This window comes from Ictalurus furcatus, chromosome 9, assembly GCF_023375685.1.
Source record: "Ictalurus furcatus strain D&B chromosome 9, Billie_1.0, whole genome shotgun sequence".
Taxonomy (NCBI): domain Eukaryota; kingdom Metazoa; phylum Chordata; class Actinopteri; order Siluriformes; family Ictaluridae; genus Ictalurus; species Ictalurus furcatus.
Genome location: NC_071263.1, coordinates 11,411,257 through 11,435,647, shown reverse-complemented (window position 1 = coordinate 11,435,647; position 24,391 = coordinate 11,411,257). Strand labels below are relative to the sequence as shown.

Genomic DNA, 24,391 nt, shown 5'->3' with positions numbered 1-24,391 from the left:
TGATCCACTCTATAACCCCCTTTCTCTCTCCCAATCTTTGCAATACACACCGATCAGACATAATATTAAAACCACTGACAGGTGAAGTGAAGAACATTGATGATCTCATTACAATCACACCTATCAAGAGGTGAACATTCAGTTCTCAAAGTTGACGTGTTGGAAGCAGGACAAAATGGGGAAGCGTAAGGATCTGAGCTACTCTGACAAGGGACAAATTGGGATGGCTAGATGACTGGATCAGAGCATGTCCAAAACTGTAGGTCTTGTGGGGTGTTCCCAGTATGCAGTGGTTAGTACCTACCAAAAGTGGTCCAAGGAAGGACAACAGCTGCAGTGGCAGACCAGTCAGAGTGCCCATGCTGACCCCTGTCCACCACTGAAAGTGCCTACAATGGGCACGTAAGCATCAGAACTGGACCATGGAGCATGTATCTTACAACAGAAATGGTATTATTCATCACAGACACAATGTCTAGACACTGTCTTAGATTTAGAGCAAAGCAAAGAAACATCAGCGTATATCTGTCAAATAGCGACATTTAAAAATATATATTTGGTCACTCAAAAAAAAACAATTAGTATTTCCATGGAATATACAATGTATGTATTTCTGAATGAGAACTTCAGCAAGATTCACATTTGTTGAACAGATAATAGAAACTTGTTAAGAGGTAGGTCTAAAGCTTTTTTTTTTTTTATCAGAGCCACTGTTGCGTAAAACAAGCTTTTTATTTATTTATTTATTTTAACTCGGCACCGGTGAGTCTGAATTTTCACTTCACAATTTTGCTTTTTCAGATTCTAGGAACAAATCTGACACCTACACACACTGATGAAAACTGGACACTTAAAGCTGCAGATGTGGTGGTGTTTATTTAAAGCAAAATTCTCATAAAGAAGAAGAAGAATAGGAAAGTGTGAAAGAAAGGAAGATCGTGACCATATGTCAGGCAAAATATCACTCCTCTTTATGGGTTTTGTGACAATTCATGAAAAAGACTCTCAGTCGCTATCACACACCCTCACGTTTTCATGGCACTACTAAGCACTGTGCTGGAAAACTGCTAAGAGGGGAGTTGTTTGTGCAGACAAAGGAGAAGCAGCAACTGGGACTGCATTTGTGAAGAAGCTAAGATGTGATTTTAAAATTTGCCAAGGTATCTCTAAAATAGCACTACCCTACATCCTGTTTAGGAGCTGCAAATACAGACGCTGAATCATCTGAAAATCTCTAAGGTTCCTTTCTTAGTTCAGAAAATCTCTCTAGAACTATGCTTGATTTCTGAATGACAAGTGCTGACGTATTATACTTCCCTAACTATATAGCCAAGGTTATGTCGAGATGCAGATGAAAGCAAATGAACAGAAACAGTACAACAGAATTTAGTCACTTTAATTTAGAGAGAAAAGAAAAACACTATTAAATACTAAATTGCTGGATTAATAAAATGCTGAATTGAGATTGAAAAATGGTAAGAGTGAAGCAGCATTGCTGTAGTCCTTTACACTCTCCAGCTTTCTCACCTCCTCATCTATACACTTTGCTCAAACAAATCTTCATCTGTCATGCCAGTACTGCAGTTACAGCTGTACTGCTTGTCATCTCATAGATCACTAACTATGGAATAAAATTTTTGCAAAAAGTATCGAATGTAACTTTCGAAGAAACGAACAAAAATATACAATGAGAAGAAAACCACTGAAACTGAAAACAGTGCACTCAGTGGCAAACTTTTTTACACGGTCTTCAAATAAACAGATTTCTTTGTTAACAGTTTTCTAAGCTTCGTTTTTGCTAATCACGGTTTATGAACGCGCTGTTAAGTTTACGTTCGCCATTCTGGCATAGATCTCACATGTGGGAGAGTTTAACAGCGAATTACTCTCATTGCCTATTGAGATTTGGATTGACGGCTAGAGTGTCCAGCTGAGGAGGAGGATGAAGACATTGATGATGACGACGCTCCGTGCCGCTCTTGAGAGTTCATTTAGGAAAAAAAAATTGTCGTATGAGACTACTCAAACCTCAAACGTGGCTCACGGTCCCTTTCCAGAACCTTCACAATAACTGTCCCTCAGTGGTGGAATGAACTTCCAACCTCAATCCAGACTGCAGAATCTGTCACTATGTTTAAAAAACAGCTAAAGACCCACCTCTTCCATGAACACCTAACTAACCCCTAAAACGCCAACCCACATTATCCTAAAAGAAAAAAAACCCTACTCTGCACACTTTGCTCTTCTAGAACTCAATTATAAAATCTTGTATGGTAGCATTACTTGTATTGTTCTCTGCTTGATATATCGCTTTGCTTGTATTTCCTCATTTTTAAGTTGCTTTGGATAAAAGCGTCCGCTAAATGAATAAACGTAAATGTAAATATAAATTACGAACTAATATACTGACTAAGTATGTAATTTCCACTACAAAGTACAAACACTATAAATATACAGAGAACTGTGTCTAGAACGCTCCCCAAAATTCACAACATTGAAGACTCTACTTCCAGGTCAGAGAGCTGTCGATCCAAATCTCATGAGCCAACGAGAGTAAAGCGCTGTTAAGCCCGCCCCCAAGAGAGGTTTGTACCAGAATGGCGAACGTGAACTTGTGGAGCGTAAATTAAAAATTTGAAAGCATAAACGAAAACCATGTTAGCGAAAACGAAGCTTAGAAAATTGAACACAGAACGCTGTTTATTGGAAGACAATGTAAAATTTTTTGCCAAATGTTTTTCTTCTTTCTCATTGTATATTTTTGTTCATTTCTTGAAAAGTTACGTTCAATACTTTTGATACAAATTTAATTCCATAGCTAACTGGCCGCATCTCTGCCATAACTCAGTGCATCTTCATTGTACAAGCTACATTGCATTCTGGAGTCTAATGTATGTGGTGTCCACTAATTCTGTTGTATTTCTCATTAATATGATATTGATCGTAATTCAAAAAAGAAGCTTTTACTCATATGTTTTTAGAAGCTAACAGCGAAACCTGTTAAAAAGAGACATCAATTTTTTTTTTCCTTTTTAAACACCACTGTAACTGTAACGTGAACGTGGGACACTACTGCTAACTTCTCACGGAAATAACGGAAAAAAATGGTACCAATCAACAAAACAGCATCAGAATCACAAATATTTCAACATAAATATATTTAATGCATTTCACGATGGAGTTTTCCTTTAAAACCATTCCATGCGAATGTTTCATATCCAAAACACCAACATCATTTGTGTTGACATCACGTGAGGTTTCAAATCGAGGTGGAAGGAGATACTGATTGATGTTTTCTGTTCAGAAATAGTCATGACAAACATCTCCACACTCATGACCAGCCTCAGGTAGGCACTGAGCCAGACTCCTTTCAGAACCTCCACTGAGGACACCACAACAGCACTTCACAGCCTTTGCATTATACTGTCAACATCATGCAGATTATCGTATTCACTCCCATGAACAAAGCAACATCATCAGCTAATACACCCTTCAGTAATACTTACTGCTGAGTTTTATAGCAGTGGAGCTCACCAGTCGCACTGGCCCCGGCGAGAATGGCGGTCCTAGCATAGTACCCCGGTTAATACTTCTTCTGTAGTATGAACAATGTACTAAACCTGGATAGGGTAATATACTAAGGACCCATGTGAGTGTATCCAGGCATATGCGACCTTCTCTGTGCTTTGCATGGTAAGGTACTTTCAGCAAACTCATCTCCAGTTCCATCCCCAAAAAAAGCATGAGAACATGTAAGATTGGTTCCGCGACAACTTGGCTCCATGGATATTTTAGCCAAGCTAGGCACCAATGGGAAGACGTTGTTACTTTACCCCCCCCCACCCCCCACCCCCCACCCCATAAGCTTTAAGTAGCAACAACCTGAAACCCAAGAAGTTCATGTGCTGTTCTTAAGTAAGTGACTACATGTAAAGGAAAAATTAACATACTAGACTGCTGCATCACAACAGCTTCTTGAGTAAACAGCATCTCTGAAACTAAGGCAAACTAAGACCCCATCAGTACAGATTTTTTTTTTTAATGAGCATAATCCAACTATTCAAACATTAAGGTCTTATTTGTATGTGTAAATAACATTCTGGTAATGTATTGGCACCAAAGAGCACTGTATTCCACATTAGGTCCATTTTGACATTATTTAATTTTGAGTAATTGTTGATAGTTGATAATGGTTGATAACTGTGATTTTCACCACTGTAATAAATTACATTTAAAATATCACAGACCCACAGGCTACACTGCAGAAAACCACTATGTATCCTATCATAGTTCAGTTAAGGCCTGGTAGAACTACAAGCTAAGCAATGGTTTCTCAGGGTTATTGTACAAATCTACATGATTTGTTAAATTTTAGTCTTAGTATACCTGGCAGCTGAGCCAAAACTGAACCTACCTGCATCTTGTGAGCTGAGCACATTGAGGGCAAAAAGCATGGCAGTGGAGAAAGTGGTGGCCTCCTCCTTGCTGGCAAAGTTGAGTCCGTAGACTTGTCTGGCATCGCGCCACTGGTGGAACGTCGGAGTGGCCTGGTTATATTTCAGACCCTTCACTATAGAGTAGTTTATCACAACCTGTCAAAAAAGAGGCAATGTTACGGGCTACAATACTGCAGCAAAGTATATCACTGACAGTCCATATGAGAAAATTCAGTGATGAGATAGTATAATAGTCACTCTTTGACAATAAGGCACTGGTACAGCTTCTTACTCTACTAATGGTTCAGTTTTTAAACCTCCATTTTACACGAATATTAATGATGCAAAGATAATCAAACGGTCTCACATTATATTGTGTATCAAACATCTGTGTAGTTACACATAAACTTTACGCGCAACTATAATGTAACTACTGTTGATGTATGCACTTTTAGAGTAGTGCATTTCATATGTACAATCATTTAATACACTTCATTGTCTACATACATAGTGACTAAATAGTAACTGTCCACTTATTTTAAAATGTAACATTGTGTAACAAAGTGTAACAAGTTAGCACTCTGCTTGCATGTGCTACATAGAATTCCAATTGTAGCAATAGTTCGTTACACTGAAACCGTTACAACACTTCTTACAGACTGCCAGTACAGTGGCCACAAAATCAGTACAACAGCACTCTTACTTGTGTGTTATAGTGCTTGGCAAGTAATTCGATGACCGTATTAGAGGGCGACACTGCAGACTAAATAAACTACAGGCTGCACATAAAGTCCCTCTTTATATTCACATTGGACACAAAATCAATAATTTCATTATAATTCTGGAATAACGTGATCATATCATCATGTGTGACGGACATATCTGGGTGAAAATTGCTGGAAACTCATGCTCCCCGTGTTCATTCATAGTTTGAATGCCAGATATTTATCACAGAGAAGACACACATTTGTATTTTATTACAGACACCTTGAAGCAATAGTATCCAAGAAATAGTCCTCAAAAACCTCCCAGACTATTGAATTTGAGTAAAGTTGTCTCTAGTTTTTGCTTGTTTAAAAAAAAACAGACTAAAATATGTGATGCTGTCTGCTACATGTGTTTTTCATGCTGTTCTGTGTGGAAAAAGTGTGAACAATTATGATTCAGAGACAGTATAAGAGTATTAGACTACATAAGGACTCAAGACACAAACACATACGTACACTCGGGTATAAAGTCTGATATTTTAGGAGAACCAATAGTTATGGATTTGCTAAATAAGTACTGGAAAGTGTCAGAAAGCCAACTCTATATTAGGCTATGTTGTTTTAAATTAGAAAATGGGGGGAGAAAAGCTTAATAGAATCCAATGGCAATTTAGTCTATTTGCATTGCCAAAAAATTGTAATTGCTGCTGACTGAATAATATGGTCAGCCTCTGGTAGTTTGAGTTAAATTACTTTAGCTACCAAGTTTTGGTTTAGTTATTTAGATTGGTTATATATATTAGTAGTATATTAGATTGGTGGGCTAGCTATTTATTTTACAATTTGCCTACCCTGTCCATATACCTACACCAGTAAATTTAGTTTAACTCAGTGTGTCTGGTTATTGGAATATCTAAAGGGTGCAGTGGAATACTCCTTGTGTGGTTTTAAGAAAAAAGATCATATCATAAGATCATATCATATTTCTTTTTCATATTGGCCCCTGCTCCCACCTGCTGGTCCTGCAGTTTGACTCCCACCACCCGAAAGGTGTTGTTAGCAGTGTTGTGGTAGATGTTGATGCGGCTGAAGCCCTGCTGGCCTGGCTTGATGGGCACCCACTTCTTGCTGGTGTCATCGTAGATCATCACAGAGGCCCGGGCCTGGCAAATGCTCTGTTCACTGTTGGGGGATGGGGGTGGGGGACAGAAAGGAAAGTTGAAATATTAAAAGGACTGGACAGGCTTCCCAAGGTCATGATTTGGTGTGGAAGTAGACTTGGGAAATTGAAATATGCACAGACTGACATGTTGTATACTGACTTTATTGGTAACAATTTACAATAACAGTGCATGAAAAAATCATGCACTAATACCTGAAGTAATACTTACTTAAATATGAACTAATGACAAGTTAGGCAGGTACTAATCACGAACTAACGAACTAACCTTAACTATGACATGAACCTTATGAATTCATGCCTGAATAACAATCACCTTAAATATATGTTAGTACCTGTTTGTTAGTTAATGTATTCTTAACACATAGGGGGAAACTAAATCAAACATGCTTTATAAAAAAGAATATCAATTAAAAATATCAACTGTTTATATAATTTGAAATATGCAGCTGTGTACAGAAACATCATTGGATGGCGATGGATTACTTTCATAATTTACAGTGATCCTCCTTATCGAACATAGAAAGACGCAACTGATTGACACAGACGCAGTAAAGCAGTCAAAATAAACAGATAATAGCATCTGCTAAATGGATAAATGTTACTGTATTAATTTGACCCTTGTGGGCAAAGGAGCAATGGCCCGAGCCCTATCCACCTACAATACATGCAAGCACTACAGTGGGATTTGAAGAGAAATGGTTGGATAATGATGCAAAACAGGTTGAGATGAAATGATTGGTGTTTATTATTAGTGTGTCTTTCTATGTTTGTTGCATGTTTGATATAGTTTACCTCTACGTGTTAATTAATTAATTAGCTAAGAAACACGTATACTAACATGTACTTAAAGTGGTTGTTATTCACGCATGAATTTATAAAACTCACATTGTAGTTAAGGTTAGCTCTTAATTAGTTCGTGATTAGTACATGCCTTAACTCATCATTAGTTCATATTTAAGTCAGTATTAATTCAGGTATTAGTGCATGATTATTCACATATTGTTATTGTAAAGTGTTACCACTTAATTTAATAGTAAGCAATTTTGAAAGAACCTAGTGACACATCTCAGTCTAAAAGCATTATGCAGTGTTTGCTCAGTGCTTTTCAAAAATCACGGACCCTGCTATTCATTTGATTTTATACAGTCGCCCTGAGGGAGGAGTGGTTACACAGAGTAATATAAACAAGCATACAAGCCATGAATGCATGACAAGCCGTGAAAAAACAGTCCTGCCTCTACTAAGGCAATGTAGTGGTAATGTAATTACAACACTGAATGACACTGAACAAGGGGTGTGCCAGTTATCTATGGTAATTATACAGTGGGACATGAAACAGGCAAAACCATGAAGCAATTGAGAAATGCACAACTGTGTTGATGGGCTGATAAGCGGCCACGGTTAAATTAAAGCCAAGAGTTTCTCAGATGCTTTAAATAGTCCTCTTTTGTCCATATGTTGACAGGGCACTCAATTACAAATCAAAATACATGGGCAAAACTTAGCCTCCCGAATGAGTTTTCACTTCATTGTGGGGTTCAGCTGTGTTTAAAAATTAGGACTTCAATCTACCCCAAGTGCTACAAGGAGACTTTGACACATTAGGTAGATGTCAGAAAAATTTATTAGGAAGTGCAGCTGAATTGTTGAGGTCTTCAAAAAGATTAAAAACACATCCCTTAGAGACTAAAATCTCTAGGGAATATTTTAATAGTAGGAAAAGGAAATGGGATTAAAGAGGATTGAATAGAATTAATGCTTTTCAATGAGTCATCTTATCTTCTTATACAACAGACCAATTATATTACTACATAACTAATATTTATATTTTCAACAATAACCATGTCATCAGAATGCTCTGTGGATCTAACCTTAATGTTTTTTTTTAATTGTCTATAAACTATACAGGCTACGCCATTATATATATATATATATATATATATATATATATATATATATATATATATATATATATATATATATATAGCAAATCTAAACCAAGTAAATATATGCTATATTCAGTACAGATGTATTTCCAGATTTGCCACAATTTACATTACGTTTGAAGTCTGAATATTTTTAGATGTCCAATGAGAGGATAAAGATGAAAGCAGTTCTCATTATCTGAAGCTGGTCTCTGTTATGTTCTAAGTTAAGCATGGCTAATTTCCACCCTGCCTTTCCCATCACAATCCCACCACTACCATCTCCATCAGAACTATTCATAAACATGTCCTTTAAAGTAACTCCAGCAACATCGTTTCACACGTCCATTAGAGTAAATAATATGATACATGCTGTATTTATACCAGAACCAAGTTGGAAACGTGTATGAACCTCCAACACATTTGCATCGGTTAAAACCCACTGCTGTAGTGACTACAAGAACAATAATCTCTGACAGGCTAATGGGTGAATAGAAGCTGGATTATTGTGGAAAGAATACCCAAGTATAGAAACAGGAAGGGCATGGAAGTGCACAGGAAACAAGTTGAGTATGTGAAAGTGTTAACTTGACAGTTTTGAAATTGAATACAATTACAGTTGAGGTCATAAGTTTACATATGCCTGACAGAATCTGCAAAATAAGAGGGATCATAAAAATTACACTTTGTTTTTTTATTTAGTTTAGTTTATTTAGTTTAGATGTTTACATATAGTCCACAAGACACAATTCTAACTGAATTTACACAAATGAACCAGTTCAAACGTTTACATACCATTGATTCTTACTACTGTGTGTTGTTATCTGGATGATCAACGACTGTTTTTATGTTTTGTGATAGTTGTTCACGAGTCCCTTGTTTGTCCTGAGCAGTTAAACTGTCCACTGTTCTTCAGAAAAATCCTCCAGGTCCTGCACATTCTTTACTTTTCCAGCATCTTCTGCATATTTGACCCCTTTCCAACAGTAGCTATATGATGTAGAGATCCATCTTTTCACACTGAGGACAACGGAGGGACTTGTACACAACTATTACAAAAGGTGCAAACATTCACTGATGCTCAAGAAGGCAACACGATACTGTACAATCCACTAATATTGGCACCCTTGGTAAATATGAGCAAAGAAATCTGTGGAAAATTGTCTTTATTGTTTAACCTTTTGATATTTTGTTTAAAAAAATGCACAAAAATACTCTGCTCTCAAGGATATCAAACAATTACAAACAAAACACAGGTTTATAAAAAATATATTTGTTAAATATAGATGTGCAACAACTATTGACACCCTTTTAATCAATACTTTGTGCTCTGAGTCTTCTCCTATAATACTTGAGACCATTCCTCCATACAGAATCTCTCCAGATCCTTCAGCTTTCGAGGTTCATGCTGGTAGACTCTCCTCTTCAATTCACCCCACAGGTTTTATATAGGTCCCCAGTCATGGGACTGGGATGGTCATGGCAGGACCTTGATTTTGTGGTCAGTAAACCATTTTTGTGTTGATTTTGATTTATGTTTTGAATCACTGTCCTGCTGGAAGATTCAACCACAGTCCATTTTAAGCTTTCTGGCAGAGGCAGCCAGGTTTTCATTTAATATCTATTGATATTTGATAGAGTCCATGAAGCCATCCTCTTCACAGTTGAGACAATATAGACACACGTCCAATTCCAGGTTGATTCATAACATTTCCAGTTGACTGGAACTTCTTAATTATTGCCCTGATGCTGAAAACGCTTTCAGTTCTTCATTCTGATATTCTTCAGTCTGCTCGAATTACAGTGACATCTATTTATAGAGTACATTCTGAGTTTTAAATCAGCTATAAAATACAATATGTATACCAATTTATATATGTATATTATATATATATATATATATATATATATATATATATATATATAGCACCTTCCTCCCTTAACTACCACCAGTCAGCACATGCCTGACAGCTCATAGCTCCCAGACACTTTGTACATTTTATAGGAACATAGCTATTGCCAAATTCTCAGCTTTCTCCTGCTTCTTTAGCTTGATGATAAAAGGCATAATTTCCTGATTGTATTAATTGATTCACTATTAGATACACCATCGCTAGTGATCTCTGCCAACTATGAGTATGCCTAGTAATAGCTATGTATAGATAACTGAAACCTCCATTGTACCCTGATACATTGCTCCTGATGTTGTCTCATCAGGCATTATCAAAGACTCCCTGCTAAGGCAAAGGGAGGCTGCGCAAAGTAATAATTATGACACATGGTTTTGTTCTAAATATATTTTCGAAAGTAATTTGTATTTCTTAGAATAAATTAACTTCAAATAAGGGTTTGATTTCGGTCGTATTTTCATAAACTGTTCTACCCATCTTTGCCAATAATTGTGGTGCTGACTCTGTAAGCAAAATAATAATAATCTTAAAAATCAGATTCATTATCTCACCCTGTCCAGGGTGTACCCCGCCTTGTGCCCGATGCTCCCTGGGATAGGCTCCAGGTTCCCCATAACCCTGAAGAAAGGCTAAGCAGTATAGAAGATGGATGGATGGAGATTCATTATCTCTCCTATTTTTACTGATTCAAGTTAATCATTTGACCTTTATTATTTAGTATTAATGAATATGTTTGTCCGCTGCAAAGCATACAGCACTTGAGTACACGAGGAGGTTAAAAATGCCTGCTGGGTGAGCAGCAGAAAGGAAGCTTTGTGATTACAAAGCCAACAGTCTGAATCTCATGAAGCCCTGCAGCACTGCATTAATGCTTTCACTTCTAACAGTTCCACATGATTCTCTCCACTCAGGCCTTCCAGTCATCTCTGCATTAGCTGAGTGCATGCTGCTGTGTGTGTGTAGGGTGTAGTCTGGCCTGTATGCAGTTGTCTTGCCTTGTTCTTATCAACAAGGTTTTCTGCTTAAGGAGGACTGCTTTAATAAAGCAGGTTAGGTGAAGACATTCTGATACTAAACCTAAATGGTTGATTCGTGTTAGTGATGGCATAGCTGGTGGTTAAGTCAGCATTGCTAGGTAATGCCATGGAGAGAGTTGTTGTTTGCAGGCTGTTTGAAAACAGTCTAGCATGCACATAAATATGGGCGAATTATATGCATTATTGGCTTGGGAGGATCTTTTGTGTTCAAAATGAAAAAAGTTAGATATGAATAAACATACTGAACAGACACTTAAATCCTAATAATATATATATTATATATCATGCACAGTGAATATCTGATACCACAGTGAAAATCTGGGATTTTTTTCTCCATTTAAAAAAATAAAACCCTGGAACTTTAAGAATTCTCTAAAATTTCAGTATCTTGAATATTCAAGCACTATTTCTAGGCCCCTATTTAATTTCTGATACTGGCCATGTTAACTCCATTGTACAAAAGGTCAGATTTTCCTCATGCCTAATCTCTTATACTGAAGCATGTGTTCAGACGGCACTCAGATGATGGATTTGATCTAAAATGGATCAAAAGGTTTTGTGCAAACTTGTGGAGTCCATGCCAGCTCGAGTGCACACTGTCACTAAAGCAAAAAGGCGATGTACCAAATACTAAGAAACTCTGAAATTCATGTAAATATTTCAAAGATTGTTCTTTTCACTCAAGTTGTTGTCAATAATATAATGTGTAACGACAATTGCTGTAATTAAATTAGAAAGGAATGCAAAATAGAAGCATTTTCACTAATGGGCTCAGACTTTTGGACCTCACTGTATATGAGAATGTTATAACAGGAGGAACTGTTGCTCTAATAAAATAGCTTTTGATTATTTAAAGTTAATTATCTCTCACATCAAAAGAAAAAATGCAAACATAAAATGACCTGTATTCATCAAGTATATCAGATTAAGAAGACAGTACACTCACGAACTGCATTCATGAATGTTATGATAAAAACAAATATCCCACAATTCATCAGCACAAAACTTTCCTATTCAATATATTCTTCCTTTTGTGCACACTGTATTATTAGATGACCTAAAATGTTAGTTCCAGTAACAGAATGAAGGAAGGCAAATACTTAGGTCATCACTTCCTGTGAACAGCTCAGCACAACTGCATCAAGGAGGAATGCAAACATACACCACAATATGCATCTTACCTCAAAGACTCATTCAAATAAATCTCAAAGGAATATCATTTCTACTCAGAGAGTAAATAAAAGCTTACCTTTATGAGACAGTATAGGTTTTGGTCAAAGCTGAGAAAATGAGGATTAAAAAAAGAAAAGAAAAGAAATGAAAAACAAGTCCTATAAGTTCCCTGTTATTAGGCAGCAGGGAATCAGAAAGTTTATGGCAGGGTTATATGAGGGAATGTGAGTGATTTTTTAGCTTGTAGGCCAGTAATTATCTGGGGAAGGGAGCTAAATCTCTGGTCTTCTGTCAGGGAAGAACACAGAGCTCGGTAAGAAGATGGATTGCGTTTCCTGAAAGATCATTAACTCCTTCCTGTTCGCACTTTAAATAATGCAGGGCACATGCAGCCTTCCACCAAGTGAACTCCACAAACACACACCAACCAGCTAATTGAATAGCTATTCTAATATGAGACACAAGGGAATATTTTCAAATAATATGAGAATATTAATATGGCTCTGAGAAGGAAGAATGACATCAAAGAGTATTTAGTATACTACTACAACAGTAACTATTAACTGTGATAACTATTATCGCACTGATTTACTGATGAACTAAAAACATCTAGACTAAAAATGCTATAAGCATCTTTAAAGGCTGTCCTGAAATGTTAAAAATGACATTATATTAGTAGTACATTTTATAATAATTCTATATTATCTATATTATACAGCTATAAAAGACTGTATAATCTGTGTGAGTTTGTAATGTAGCCCACAATAGTCACTACTATGTATGAAGGAGACAGATGTTTCTGATATGTCCACTACTGAATCAGTGGACAATAATTATCTATAATGTGATGTCCTTGAGCTGCTGTGAGTCGCTCTGACAATCCTGTAATAGTAATCTACAATCAGCAAATCTAGAACGCCTCATAACCACCTCATTAGAAGTACTCATGCTTTACACCGATAAATCTTTTATATAATTAACTCACAGAGCAGCATTAATCCAAAAAAAGGGATGGGGGAGTAGGGGGTTTGATGAGTGTTGGTATGGCAGTATTACACGAAGGACGGATATCTTTTAAACCCAGACAATCTGCATGCCCTTACAACACCCGCCTCAAATATCCTTGCAAATAGTGATTTATTAAAGTAAGAGTGTTTAAAGTGTAAATTACTCGCGGTGCAGGGATGGATGGTCACTGAGCTTATATTGCTTCTGCTTGAAACGTAGTTCTTTTGCTTGGTAGGTTCTGATGTAATTTGTTAACCTCCAAACATAGTTATCCTCCCATTGTACCAACATTGAGATGTCTTTCAGTGTTTAGCTATGAGAACTAATTGCTTGAATACAGTTTATGAAGGTGACATTGTGGTTGCAGACTTTTAATTAGGGATCAATAACGATACTGATATCGAGGATCAGCCTAATAGTGCTCATTTACACATACTTGTAAAACTGCTCCGGTACCAACATCTGATATCATGTGCTACTATGTGTACACTGTCATGCTAGTTCACATCTTGCTAGTTCAGTATAAGAACGAGTTCAGTATAGATACAGTAAATGTTTGCGTAGAAATCAGTCCATTGTGGCCAAAGTGCTCGACTTTGGCTTTTTTCAAAATTTGTGAGTCAACTTGTGGAAGTTTTTGTGCTTTTCTTGCGGAAAACTACTTGAGTTGCACGGAATTCTTTTGCCTTTCACAGTGATGTTTGTTGGTCAATGAGACCTTTTAGCTGTATTCATGTCTGATGCACGTGAATCAAAGACATGTTTGGCTGAATGCGTGTTGTGATGATGTCACATGATGCATCTGGGCCCAAATATGCAGAAACTATTGGGCCCGAGTGCCAAACAGCAGCATTGCTGACCTTTATGCCCTTTCTTTGCAAGTATGTGACTCACAAAACTTTCTGTGGAAAAGATCGGCTATGTTTTGTAATTCTGGATTTTATGGGCAGCTGTGGCTCAGGTGGTAGAGCGGGTTGTCCACTGACTGTAGGGTTGGGTTGGTGGTTCGATTCCCGGCCCACGTGACTCCACATGTTGAAGTGTCCTTGGGCAAAACACTGAACCCCAAGTTGCTCCTGATGGCAAGTTAGCGCCTTGCATTGCAGCTCTGCTACCATTGGTGAATGGGTGAATGAGACATAGCGTAAAGCGCTTTAGATAAAAGCGCTATATAGTGCAGACCATTTAGCATTCACTATTGTATTAAATGTCTGGTAGTTCTGTGCCAGCAATGTATTCATTAATTAAAGAGAATAATATAATGAAAATGTTGGGCACTCAGTTTTTTAACAATGAACCTAGGTTGTTATATTTTGCAACATTTGGAATTAGTGATATTATTAGAATTTTATGACCTATACATTGAGCACAGTAAAGATAATTTACTCATTACTAAAGCATATGAAGGAAAATACATCTGCTGATATATTGCGAAATCAAATTAATCCAATAAAATTACTATTTTCACTCCTTGGTTATTATGCATATACCTAACAAAGATTATTTAAAAATGTTTGTTACATGATAATATCAAGATTATTATTATACCAATTTTTATTTATGTCACTTAAAGCTGCAGTACGGAACTTTTTTGTTAAAAATGAACAAAAATCAATTATTGAGCAAGTATGTAAAAATGTTTTTAACTTTTCAAAACAAGTCTCCTTACCTTACCCCACTTTGCTTATAATGATAATGAGTCTTTATTGGTCACATGTACATTATAGCACAGTGAAATTCTTTCTTCCTATATCCCAGCTTGTTAGGAAGTGGGGGTCAGAACGCAGGGTCAGCCATGATACAGCGTCCCTGGAGCAGAGAGGGTTAAGGTCCTTGCTCAAGGGCCCAACAGTGGCAGCTTGACGGTGCTAGGGCTTGAACCCCCAACCTTCCAAGCAGTAACCCAGACTTAACCGCTAAGCCACCACTGCCCCTTTATAATGATTTATAATTTGAGATGCCGGGTCGGATTTTGTGGGAAATGTCAGTTTGACCTCATCCGCCTTTGCGTCGTTACGTCACATCCACCCATAAACAGAAAGAAGAAGCTACTACATCACGTGTGTGGGTTTGTAATGAATTATGCTGGCCCATTCATCCACCCACCAGAGGGAGCCCTCACCCGAATACTAATCATGAACATGTTCCTCACGTTCACTTCCTGTTTGCTACCATATATAAACATGCCCTTTCCATTTCACCATTGCGAAGTATTGTTAGTCTATCTGTATTACCAAGCCGTTTTCCATTGCCTGCCGTCTATGTTCCATGTTGTGACCATTGCCTGTTTTTGGATTTATCGATTCTTTGGATTACCCATTATTTTGTTTGCCTGGTTGGACTGTCTTTTGGTTTACTGACCTTTATCTGCCTGCATATTACGTCTCATTGCCTGCCGATTTGGATTTTTTGTTTGTGCGTTTCAATAAACTTCCTGCACATGGATCCTAACACTGTCTCCATGGTGGAGTGGTTGTAGCTTGTCCTTACAAGAGTTGCTAAGAATTTAAACATGTCATCTAAATGGCTGCATTTAATCTGGAAGTCTAACCAAGAAGTCTCAAACTGCAGAGAGCCTGCAGACAAAAAGGGAGAGTGACGGAGCCCATGAATAAATATCAGCATGGCTTTTGAGAGGTGACGAAAACTCAGAGATCTGAAGGGATTGAAGTCTGACACAGAGATGGCTTTTTTCTGCTGAACAGGTTAGACATTTTAGTGGCTCAGTAGGTAGCTAACTAACATTAGCGCACTTGTTTGCTTGATTCAGCTAGGTATCGAGTTTCCTATTTTTTTTTTGTTTGTTTTGCTATGGTTGATGTGGTAAATTGTACTTATTTTCTGCTAGCTTTGAAAGAGAGCAATTCACCTCTTCCCCAAGAAAACCTTATCCGCCGCCACCTCAGTATTGAAGCTAATATAAAACCCATACAGTACGAATATCTCAAAGCATCAGATTAATCCCTGCAGAGGAGCAGTGTCTTGTGTTCTGTTGCTGGGGGTAATGCAGGACTCGCCCTTTATCTTTCCAAGAGAAGCACGTATGCAAGAACATTTACCCTAAGCAGCTCTTTCTGCAATAACAGCATAAATTACACATGCGCTTTTACAAAAGATCCCACAAATGACATCCAGGAAACTTCCACAGATATCCATCAGTAAACAGCCCTGACTTAGTTGTATGTATTACCTATTAAGAACATAGATAGAATATATCCTAGTTGCCACCCAGGACCTAGGTTGAGACACCATCATCACAAATATTGTCAAGTTTTCTAAGGAATCATAAAGCAATGGAAGGCGATGTGGATTGGGAAGAAGATGATTCTGGTGTCAGTATTAGTTTACTTTTTAAGCAAAACTATTCACTGTAACCGTCTTGTTTGTTTTAAGTTTAATGCGTAACATGACTAAAAAACATGTTATTGTTTCTGAATATACCGGCTTTTTTCCAGTCCACACTACAATGCGTAAACAGCATTTTCAAATGTATCCACTTGGGAGAGTGTTTTTGCTGGACAAAAACGGCGCCTCAGTGTGGACGGAAAGCCAAAATGTAGAGAAAAAGATGCCTCTGCTGTAGGTAGAAATATAGAGAATGGAAGCGATCATCCATTTCACAACTACATCTGTAACAGTGCTGTGTTCCTTGGTAGCAATGTCTTTCTATCTCTTTCTACAAACTGGCTTGGAAGTAAACCAGGATTCACCAGATACATCATAATCTGCTCACTCTAGTCGGAAAACTAGATATGTACGAAGCTATAAGCTTGCATCTCAGTAAATATGACTGCAAAGTCAGCAAAGATGTGTACTGAGAAATCTGGAGAAGAGCAGTCTAAAGCACTTGGAGATGACTGAGTGGTCTATAGTAGAGCTCTACTGTATAGCAAAGACGTGCCATGGGATTGGATTGCACTTGTGAGGGATTTGGGCTGTTAGTGGACGTGCCCTATGTCCAACCCTGAGGGGGATTACCTCATCACACAAGCAACCCCCGTCGAGAAAGAGGTTTATGAAACATGGACACATTTAGAGCTTCATGGATGTTTGTATCATACACAGATATACAAAATCACTGTCAGAAGTAATCCCAACTCATACACATCTACATTTTTATCATTTTACCTTCAAAACACACACACACACACACACACACACACACACACACAGTATTTCCAATGCCTCACAACACACTTTTTGTCCTCTAGCAGTACTAAAAATGTCAATTTGTTATAAATGTCTTTGTACATTAGATTTTAAGAAAGGTGACTATCAATTTTATATAAAGGCTGTTTATAAATTTGTTGTAAAGGCAACAGCAAATCTGTAAATTCACTGTAAGGCTGACTGTACAGGGGTGAATAAATAACAAATTTATTAGCTAGCACACCAGGCAAGTAAAAGCTCCAGTCCCATAGATCTGGCTGCCCAGAGACCTAAATGACTCAGTAGGCTAAAGGAGGGTAACTAATCTAATGTAATAATGTATGGTTAGCTAGTTAGCTAGTTAAAGTAATTTATACAGACTAAGGGAATCATGAACATTTACATGAACATGAACATTTAGCAGGATTGTGCTAGGGACATGTCATGTCAGTCATGAGGGTTATGTAAGGGTAAATCTGCACAACTATTATGCAGCCCAAATAGTTCTATAAGACAGAGAGCGGCATTTGAGAAATATAAAAGGGAAAAGATCACCCATAGCAATGCACAACACAGGAAAATTGCTGCTATTAGTACAGCTAGTTGGCTTCATAAGCTACATTCTTGAAAATGATTCACAGAGCTAACCACTGGCTCTCACTGAAGTGTTGTTTCATGTCCAGCAAACTATGCTGTGTAGGTTATAATGTTACCTTTTGGAAGAACAACAAATTACACCAGAACCTTCCAAGGAACAAAATTACTTTGCAGAATTGAGCTCTGCATTAGTTTTCAAGCCATTTTTGCTGCTCCCAGGTCTCTGCAGCTCAGTTTTTTTATTTTATTGTTACTAAATTTACTTTGTGAGAATCTGTTTTTTTTTTTATTACTATGTGGTTTCTGCAGCTTGATAAGAAAGAAGGAATGAGAATAAGAATGACTTTAATCAGTTTAAAAGTAATTCTGTAACATGTAAAATGAGCAAAAAGTGAAAAAATGTCATCTTAATAAAACTTTATTATAACTCTGTCACGGTTCTGGAGAGTCGGAGATGGGTGCACGTGCAGAGTTCAAGTTTTAATGAGGATGAGAACAAAACATAAAAAGACACGAGGCGAGAGAGCACAACCTGACAACAGAGGACAAACAAAGCAAGACCAAGAGTGTGGTGCAAACAGTCAGTACATTTACATGGACAACAATATTCCGATATTAACCCGATTAAGACAATACTCTGATTAAGAAACTAGCATGTAAACAGTGATTATTAACAACCTTAATCTGATTAAAGTCATACTCGAAGTAAACAGAAATCGAATTAAGACGTGGAGTATTGCTATTTTAGCTGCATTATGGAAGTGCATTATAGACATGTACACACCTTAATCACACTATTAACGTCGCGTGGGAGTTTTCACCGCATTTTGTGACAGGAAACGATCACACATGGCAAACAAAAAAGCATGGCTGCAACCAAAACCGCATACTTACCTGCTATATAGTAGCCAAAATACATGTATTTCACCTACTATATTGTAGGTAAGTATACCGTTCCGGACTCAGCCCATGGCTTCAAGCAATCGTCCATTTGCACGTATATCATGACAAATAATTAACTGCACTTGAAGCTTTCGTAAAATTAAAAATAAAAACACCCAAAACTGTATACGGTACCATAACCAACTGTATGTTGATGTGAAATTCTGGAGGTAACGTCGGACGGCGTGCTGTGGGGACGTAATGCCGTGTTCCGTTAATCGATCTATGTTCTATAACATGTGCAACAGGAACATGAAAGGAATCGTCTAAAAGTGACTCATGTAAACATTTTAATCACAATATTGTCTTATTCAGACTAAGGTCAATAATTACATTACTGCTGTCCATGTAAACGTAGTCAGTGATTATATACACACACAGGTGCTCGTTACCAGGAATAAGAATCAGGTGCAGGTGGTCATGTGTCTGTGATGCAGAGGTGCAGAGGCTGCTGGGAACTGAAGTCCAAAGCTCCCTCCGGCAATTCATGACATTGAAGAAATGTCTGATGGAAATGTATTTCATGGTGTTGTTCACTGGACTGATGTGACTCGATAAACTCGGTACAGTGCATTTACACTAATAACTGAATTGATGCTAAGAGTACAGTGACTCTTTGCTGAACTGTATTTTACAGCATTTTTGTAGTTTTCCTGAACTGTAAAACAAACAGTTTTACAGCGGCAGCTTGTAATTTTTATAGCAGCCTATTGGCACCTTAATTGTCAGTAATTTCCTGTAAAAAAAAAAAAAAAAAAAATCTATAGGATTTTTGTTTTGTTTTTTACAAAACGCTCGTGAACATCTCTTGCTCTGGGCTCAGATCTCATTACGAAGTCACAAATTTAAAAACACACCAAACTACTCACCCCAGTCACATAATATAAGCAATTATGACATAATCTCCAAATGTATAGCTCCTGGTCCTAATGTTCCTAACTCCCCCACAGACCCAGAGTAATGATACAGACACAATTGCTGTTACAGAACATTTAACAGTCCCCCATCACCAACCCCTACCTCCCCCCTCCCCCTCCCCCTCCCCCACTTCCAAAAGCCCCAGTGTTAAGCGGCTCTGTAATGAGAGTGTGCAGTGCAGGAGGTGAGCTAGGAAGTGGTTTCCATAGTGACGATGAAAGTGGACACATGGCAATCTCCTTCCCCACTGAGGCTAGAGAGAATAACAGCTGTTAGTCGCTCATTCACAAATCTTCATACATACAGCCTAAGGTCTCTGCTTGCAAAAAGCATGTTACCTGAACAGCCATCGGAGACAAGTTGATGGGAACGAAGAGATATTACTCAAAGTAAGTGGAGATTCAGCAAAGCTTCTCAAGGTCACGGACTGTCACAGCAGCAGTGTTTTGAAAACATTGTTTTCCTTGCCTACTCTTTCCTTGAAACGTGTAGATTACCATTAACAGTACAACTAATGCATCTTGTTAAGAGATGTCAGTCTGACAAACATGTGTTCAACAGAAATGAGCACCAACAGTGCTATAGGTGCTGCAGACGTTTCCACTAAAAGTGCAGACAAAGCCATAATAAAACAGTGTTTGAATAATCACTAGTACGGTATACAATGCAAAGCACACACACTACCACTAAGTTACAGTACATCTCCCTACACACTTTAAAGTGCACTGATCAATATTCCTTACTGACTATTACATATAAATTGGTATTATCTGAGGAACATGATAAAACAAAAAGGAAAAATCTGCTGACTGCAAAGCCTAATGTAGGCAGGCGCCATTTCTCCTGGCCAGGTAATGCAATCATTAAGTTAATATTATGGCTTGGATCAGAAACCATAGCAAGTCACTTGGTGTGTCAAAATGGACTATGCAGATGCCTAAAGTAGCACTGGGTCCAAGGCCCAAGTTTAGCATGTTTTCCTATTGTTCTTGTTTTCCCTGGGTTCTTCGGTTTCCTCCCAACTCCCTGTGTGTGTGTGTGTGTGTGTGTGTGTGTGTGGTGCCCTGCAATGGCCTGGCATCCCATCTAGGGTATTCTGCCACTTTGTGCCTGGTGTTCCCAGAATTAGCTCTGGATTTACCATACCCTTGACCAAGATAAAGCAGCTATGGAAGATAAAGTTCAAAAGTTTTTAAAATGAAGTAAGCAATTTGGCATATCAGTATTTTCCATCCATCCATTTTCTGTACCACTTATCCTACACAGAGTCATGAGGAGCCTGGAGCCTATCCCAGGGAACTCGGGGCACAAGCTGGGGGACTCCCTGGACGGGGTGCCAACCTATTGCAGGGCACAATCTCACACACCCACACACTACAGACAATTTGGAAATGCCAATTAGCGTACAACACATGTCTTTGGACTCGGGGAGGAAACCAGAGTACCCGGAGGACACCCCCGAAGCACATGGCAAGCACACAGGGAGGCATTTCCACCTCGGAAGATGCGAGACAAGCATGCTAAAGGCTAAACCACTGTGCCCCCCCACCCCCCACCACAATATCAGTATTTTGTCAGAGTAATAACTAACATTATGAGACATGCAGTACTTGACTGTAATATGTTCCATGTGTGTATAAATGTAAACTCCAAAACTCACTCTTTCTAGGCTGTCTGACCCATTCTTGCATAAACAAATCAGCATGTCTGTATTTCATATATTTGTAACTTTGACTTAACTAGCAAAGTAGAATGAGACGATGGAAAGGTAGCTAGCTACCAAACTAATGTGGATAACCTGCTCACTGTCATCTGGAAGCATTGTCCCTACATTCACATTAGCAAGTGCTTGTCACGTGTGATAAGTAGTTAAATACAAATTAAATAATGCATTAAATCAGTGTAAACAAAATTCTTTTGATTTTCGTATTACATGCTAGGCTTCATACTAGCTTTGTTGGCAGATTAGCAAAGCAAGAAGAGGCACCAACATTCTCTGCCTTCCAAGTTTTATTTTTCTTTGTGATAAAATGAAATCATGGTTATATGTTTTTAGCAATTTTTTTTCCCCCATAAAATGGGAACTAACTGAATGTAAGTCATTTGTAAGTCGCTTTCGATAAAAGCGTCTGCTAAGTGAATAAATGTAAATGTAGAAATTAAAGTTGTGAGTGTATAACTGAAAAAGCGTCACACCACACCTGCCATATGATTGGCCCAATGAATCATTCAAGCCACTCGTTTGGATTTGTCACTGTATTTGTCACTCATCATACCTAATTTGCAAATGTTGCTTGTTGCTGTCGCTAAAATTACAGCTGCCTGTTGCTTGCTATTGTGAACATAGCGATAGGTTGAATGAGTAAAAAAAAAAAAAAAACTCTTTCCAGCATAAACATCAAAGAGAAAATTCTACTCAACGCACCTTTAAATAGGAACCCAGAAAGAAGTAGAGACAGTCTTGACTCTGGATGCTTGGAATGGATGCTTATGGAAACTTTCCCAAATCTGTCCTTTCCAACAACATACTTACACTTCCTGAAAAGGTTCCCAAGTTAGTGCTGTCTCTATTTTTCTGCCTAGCAGCTCTTCTCTTTTGAAAGTCTCAAAACATTTTCCTATTCACATGGACCTTCATTGCATGTGTGTGTTTATACCATACAATTTGTGTTCTATATATGTCATGCTTCACAGATAATGAGACAGCAGGAAAATCTGGGAGGCACATGCAGTAATGAAAGCTATTATTTGACAGCTGTTTGTTGGCTTCTATCCACTGCAGAGTTGTTGTTGCTTCAAAAAAAACCCCAAAAAAACCCTGCATGTTCATGCCTTTAAAGCTCACATGAACGTGAGAGTTCTGTTTCTGTTATGGCTCAGTGTGAGAAAACTAATCAGCTCATTCTTCTGGAAGAACAGCTGGCAAGAAAAATCAGCATGCCTGGCTACCACACTTACTGAGTGATTGTGTGTGTGGTTTAGTGTAGCTGAAAAGAAGAATTAAATATAAGGAGCTGCTAAAGTGGTCAGCCAGGAGACCTTGCACAGGAGAGCAATAGTATGCAAAGAGAAATGAAGAGAAAGAAGAAGAGTAGGTGACAGCTACAAACCAGTAGTCTTCTCCTTCTGACAATCATTTCTGTCCACAGGAATGACGGGTGGAGGAGGAGGCTGGAATATTGCTTATGCTGAACAACCACATGATCCTTCTAACTACTGCAAGCATGCACACACAAACACACACACACACACACACACACACACACACACACAGTAAAGCCCACAAGCAGAGATTTCTGGAATCAATAGACTGCACACAAGATTGCTTAACTGAAAAACAATGTTGTGTTTTTGGTGGCACTCAGTCTTACACATGTCTTACGATCTAAAATTTATTTTTAAAGACTGTACCCCAGATAACACACACATCCAACATCATCACAAAGTGCCCAAATTACATCTCGACAACGTCACATGCAACTCGCTTGCTAGAATAATGTTTTGGACCACTGTAAATGTACATTATTAATATTCGGCCTCATATATAGGGTGTCCCAAAAGTCTCCATACATAGGGGAAATTCACACATTTCAGCAAAATGTCTTCCAAAACTTTTCATACTTTGTTTATATTATATATATTTTTTCAGGTACATTTACATTTACATTTATGGCATTTGGCAGACGCCCTTATCCATACCAACTTACAGAAATGCTTTGAAGTCTCCATCAATAAATACATCCTGATACTGGTTCACTAGGTCACAGATTAAGAATACCGTCGGTCTTAAAACTCTGTTGGGTAGGTAATATAGTAAGGAAAAACACACAGATAACACAAGTAGCTAGCCTTTAAGAATGCCTTTGACAAAAGAAGAACGTATTGAAATCATTCTCATCGTAAGGTTGTGATGAACTTTAACAGGAAACATCACAGGCGAGCACATCACACATGACACTCTTACCAAGCTTATTAACAAATTCAAAAAGACTGGAAGTGTTGCGGACCAACCAAGAAGTGGACGTCCACGAACATCCACTGACAAAGGCACAACCGACGTGGTGCTGGCAAAAATAGTCCCCTATGTATGGAAACTTTTAGGACACCCTGTAGATTCAGAAAAATTTGAATATTTATTTTGTCACTGTCAGTCATTAATTGTAAGTTATGTAGCTTAATCACAGGAAGAAACTTGCATGTAGTGAACGCAAGCTGAATCTGCTTATCACAGTGCTAGTATGGAAATCAAAATAAATGATCACCAAGAGGGTGTGCTGTCTTACAGCACGGATAGGATTTTACTCACGCACTAGACTGAAGGATGGCTGAAAGTAACACATCATAAAAACAACATTGTGCTGACTTTCCAATGATCAAAAAGGTTGTTGTGATGTTGTTGAGATACA

At 38.0% G+C, this 24,391-nt stretch overlaps 1 protein-coding gene across 5 annotated transcripts in view; it reads right to left on the bottom strand.

Moving 5' to 3' along the window:
* evla (Enah/Vasp-like a) overlaps positions 1 to 24,391 on the bottom strand; it is a 43,136-nt gene that overhangs the window by 14,764 nt on the left and 3,981 nt on the right. For 4 of the 5 annotated variants that reach the window (XM_053633793.1, XM_053633791.1, XM_053633794.1 and 1 more), the window contains exons 2-3: positions 6,157 to 6,325; positions 4,415 to 4,592 (exon numbers count right to left, since the gene is read on the bottom strand). In XM_053633793.1, coding sequence (XP_053489768.1) covers positions 4,415 to 4,592; positions 6,157 to 6,325 — 347 coding nt within the window. Of the gene's footprint in view, positions 1 to 4,414; positions 4,593 to 6,156; positions 6,326 to 12,447; positions 14,491 to 24,391 lie in introns of those variants that run through there. The other variant, XM_053633795.1, reaches the window with a different exon arrangement.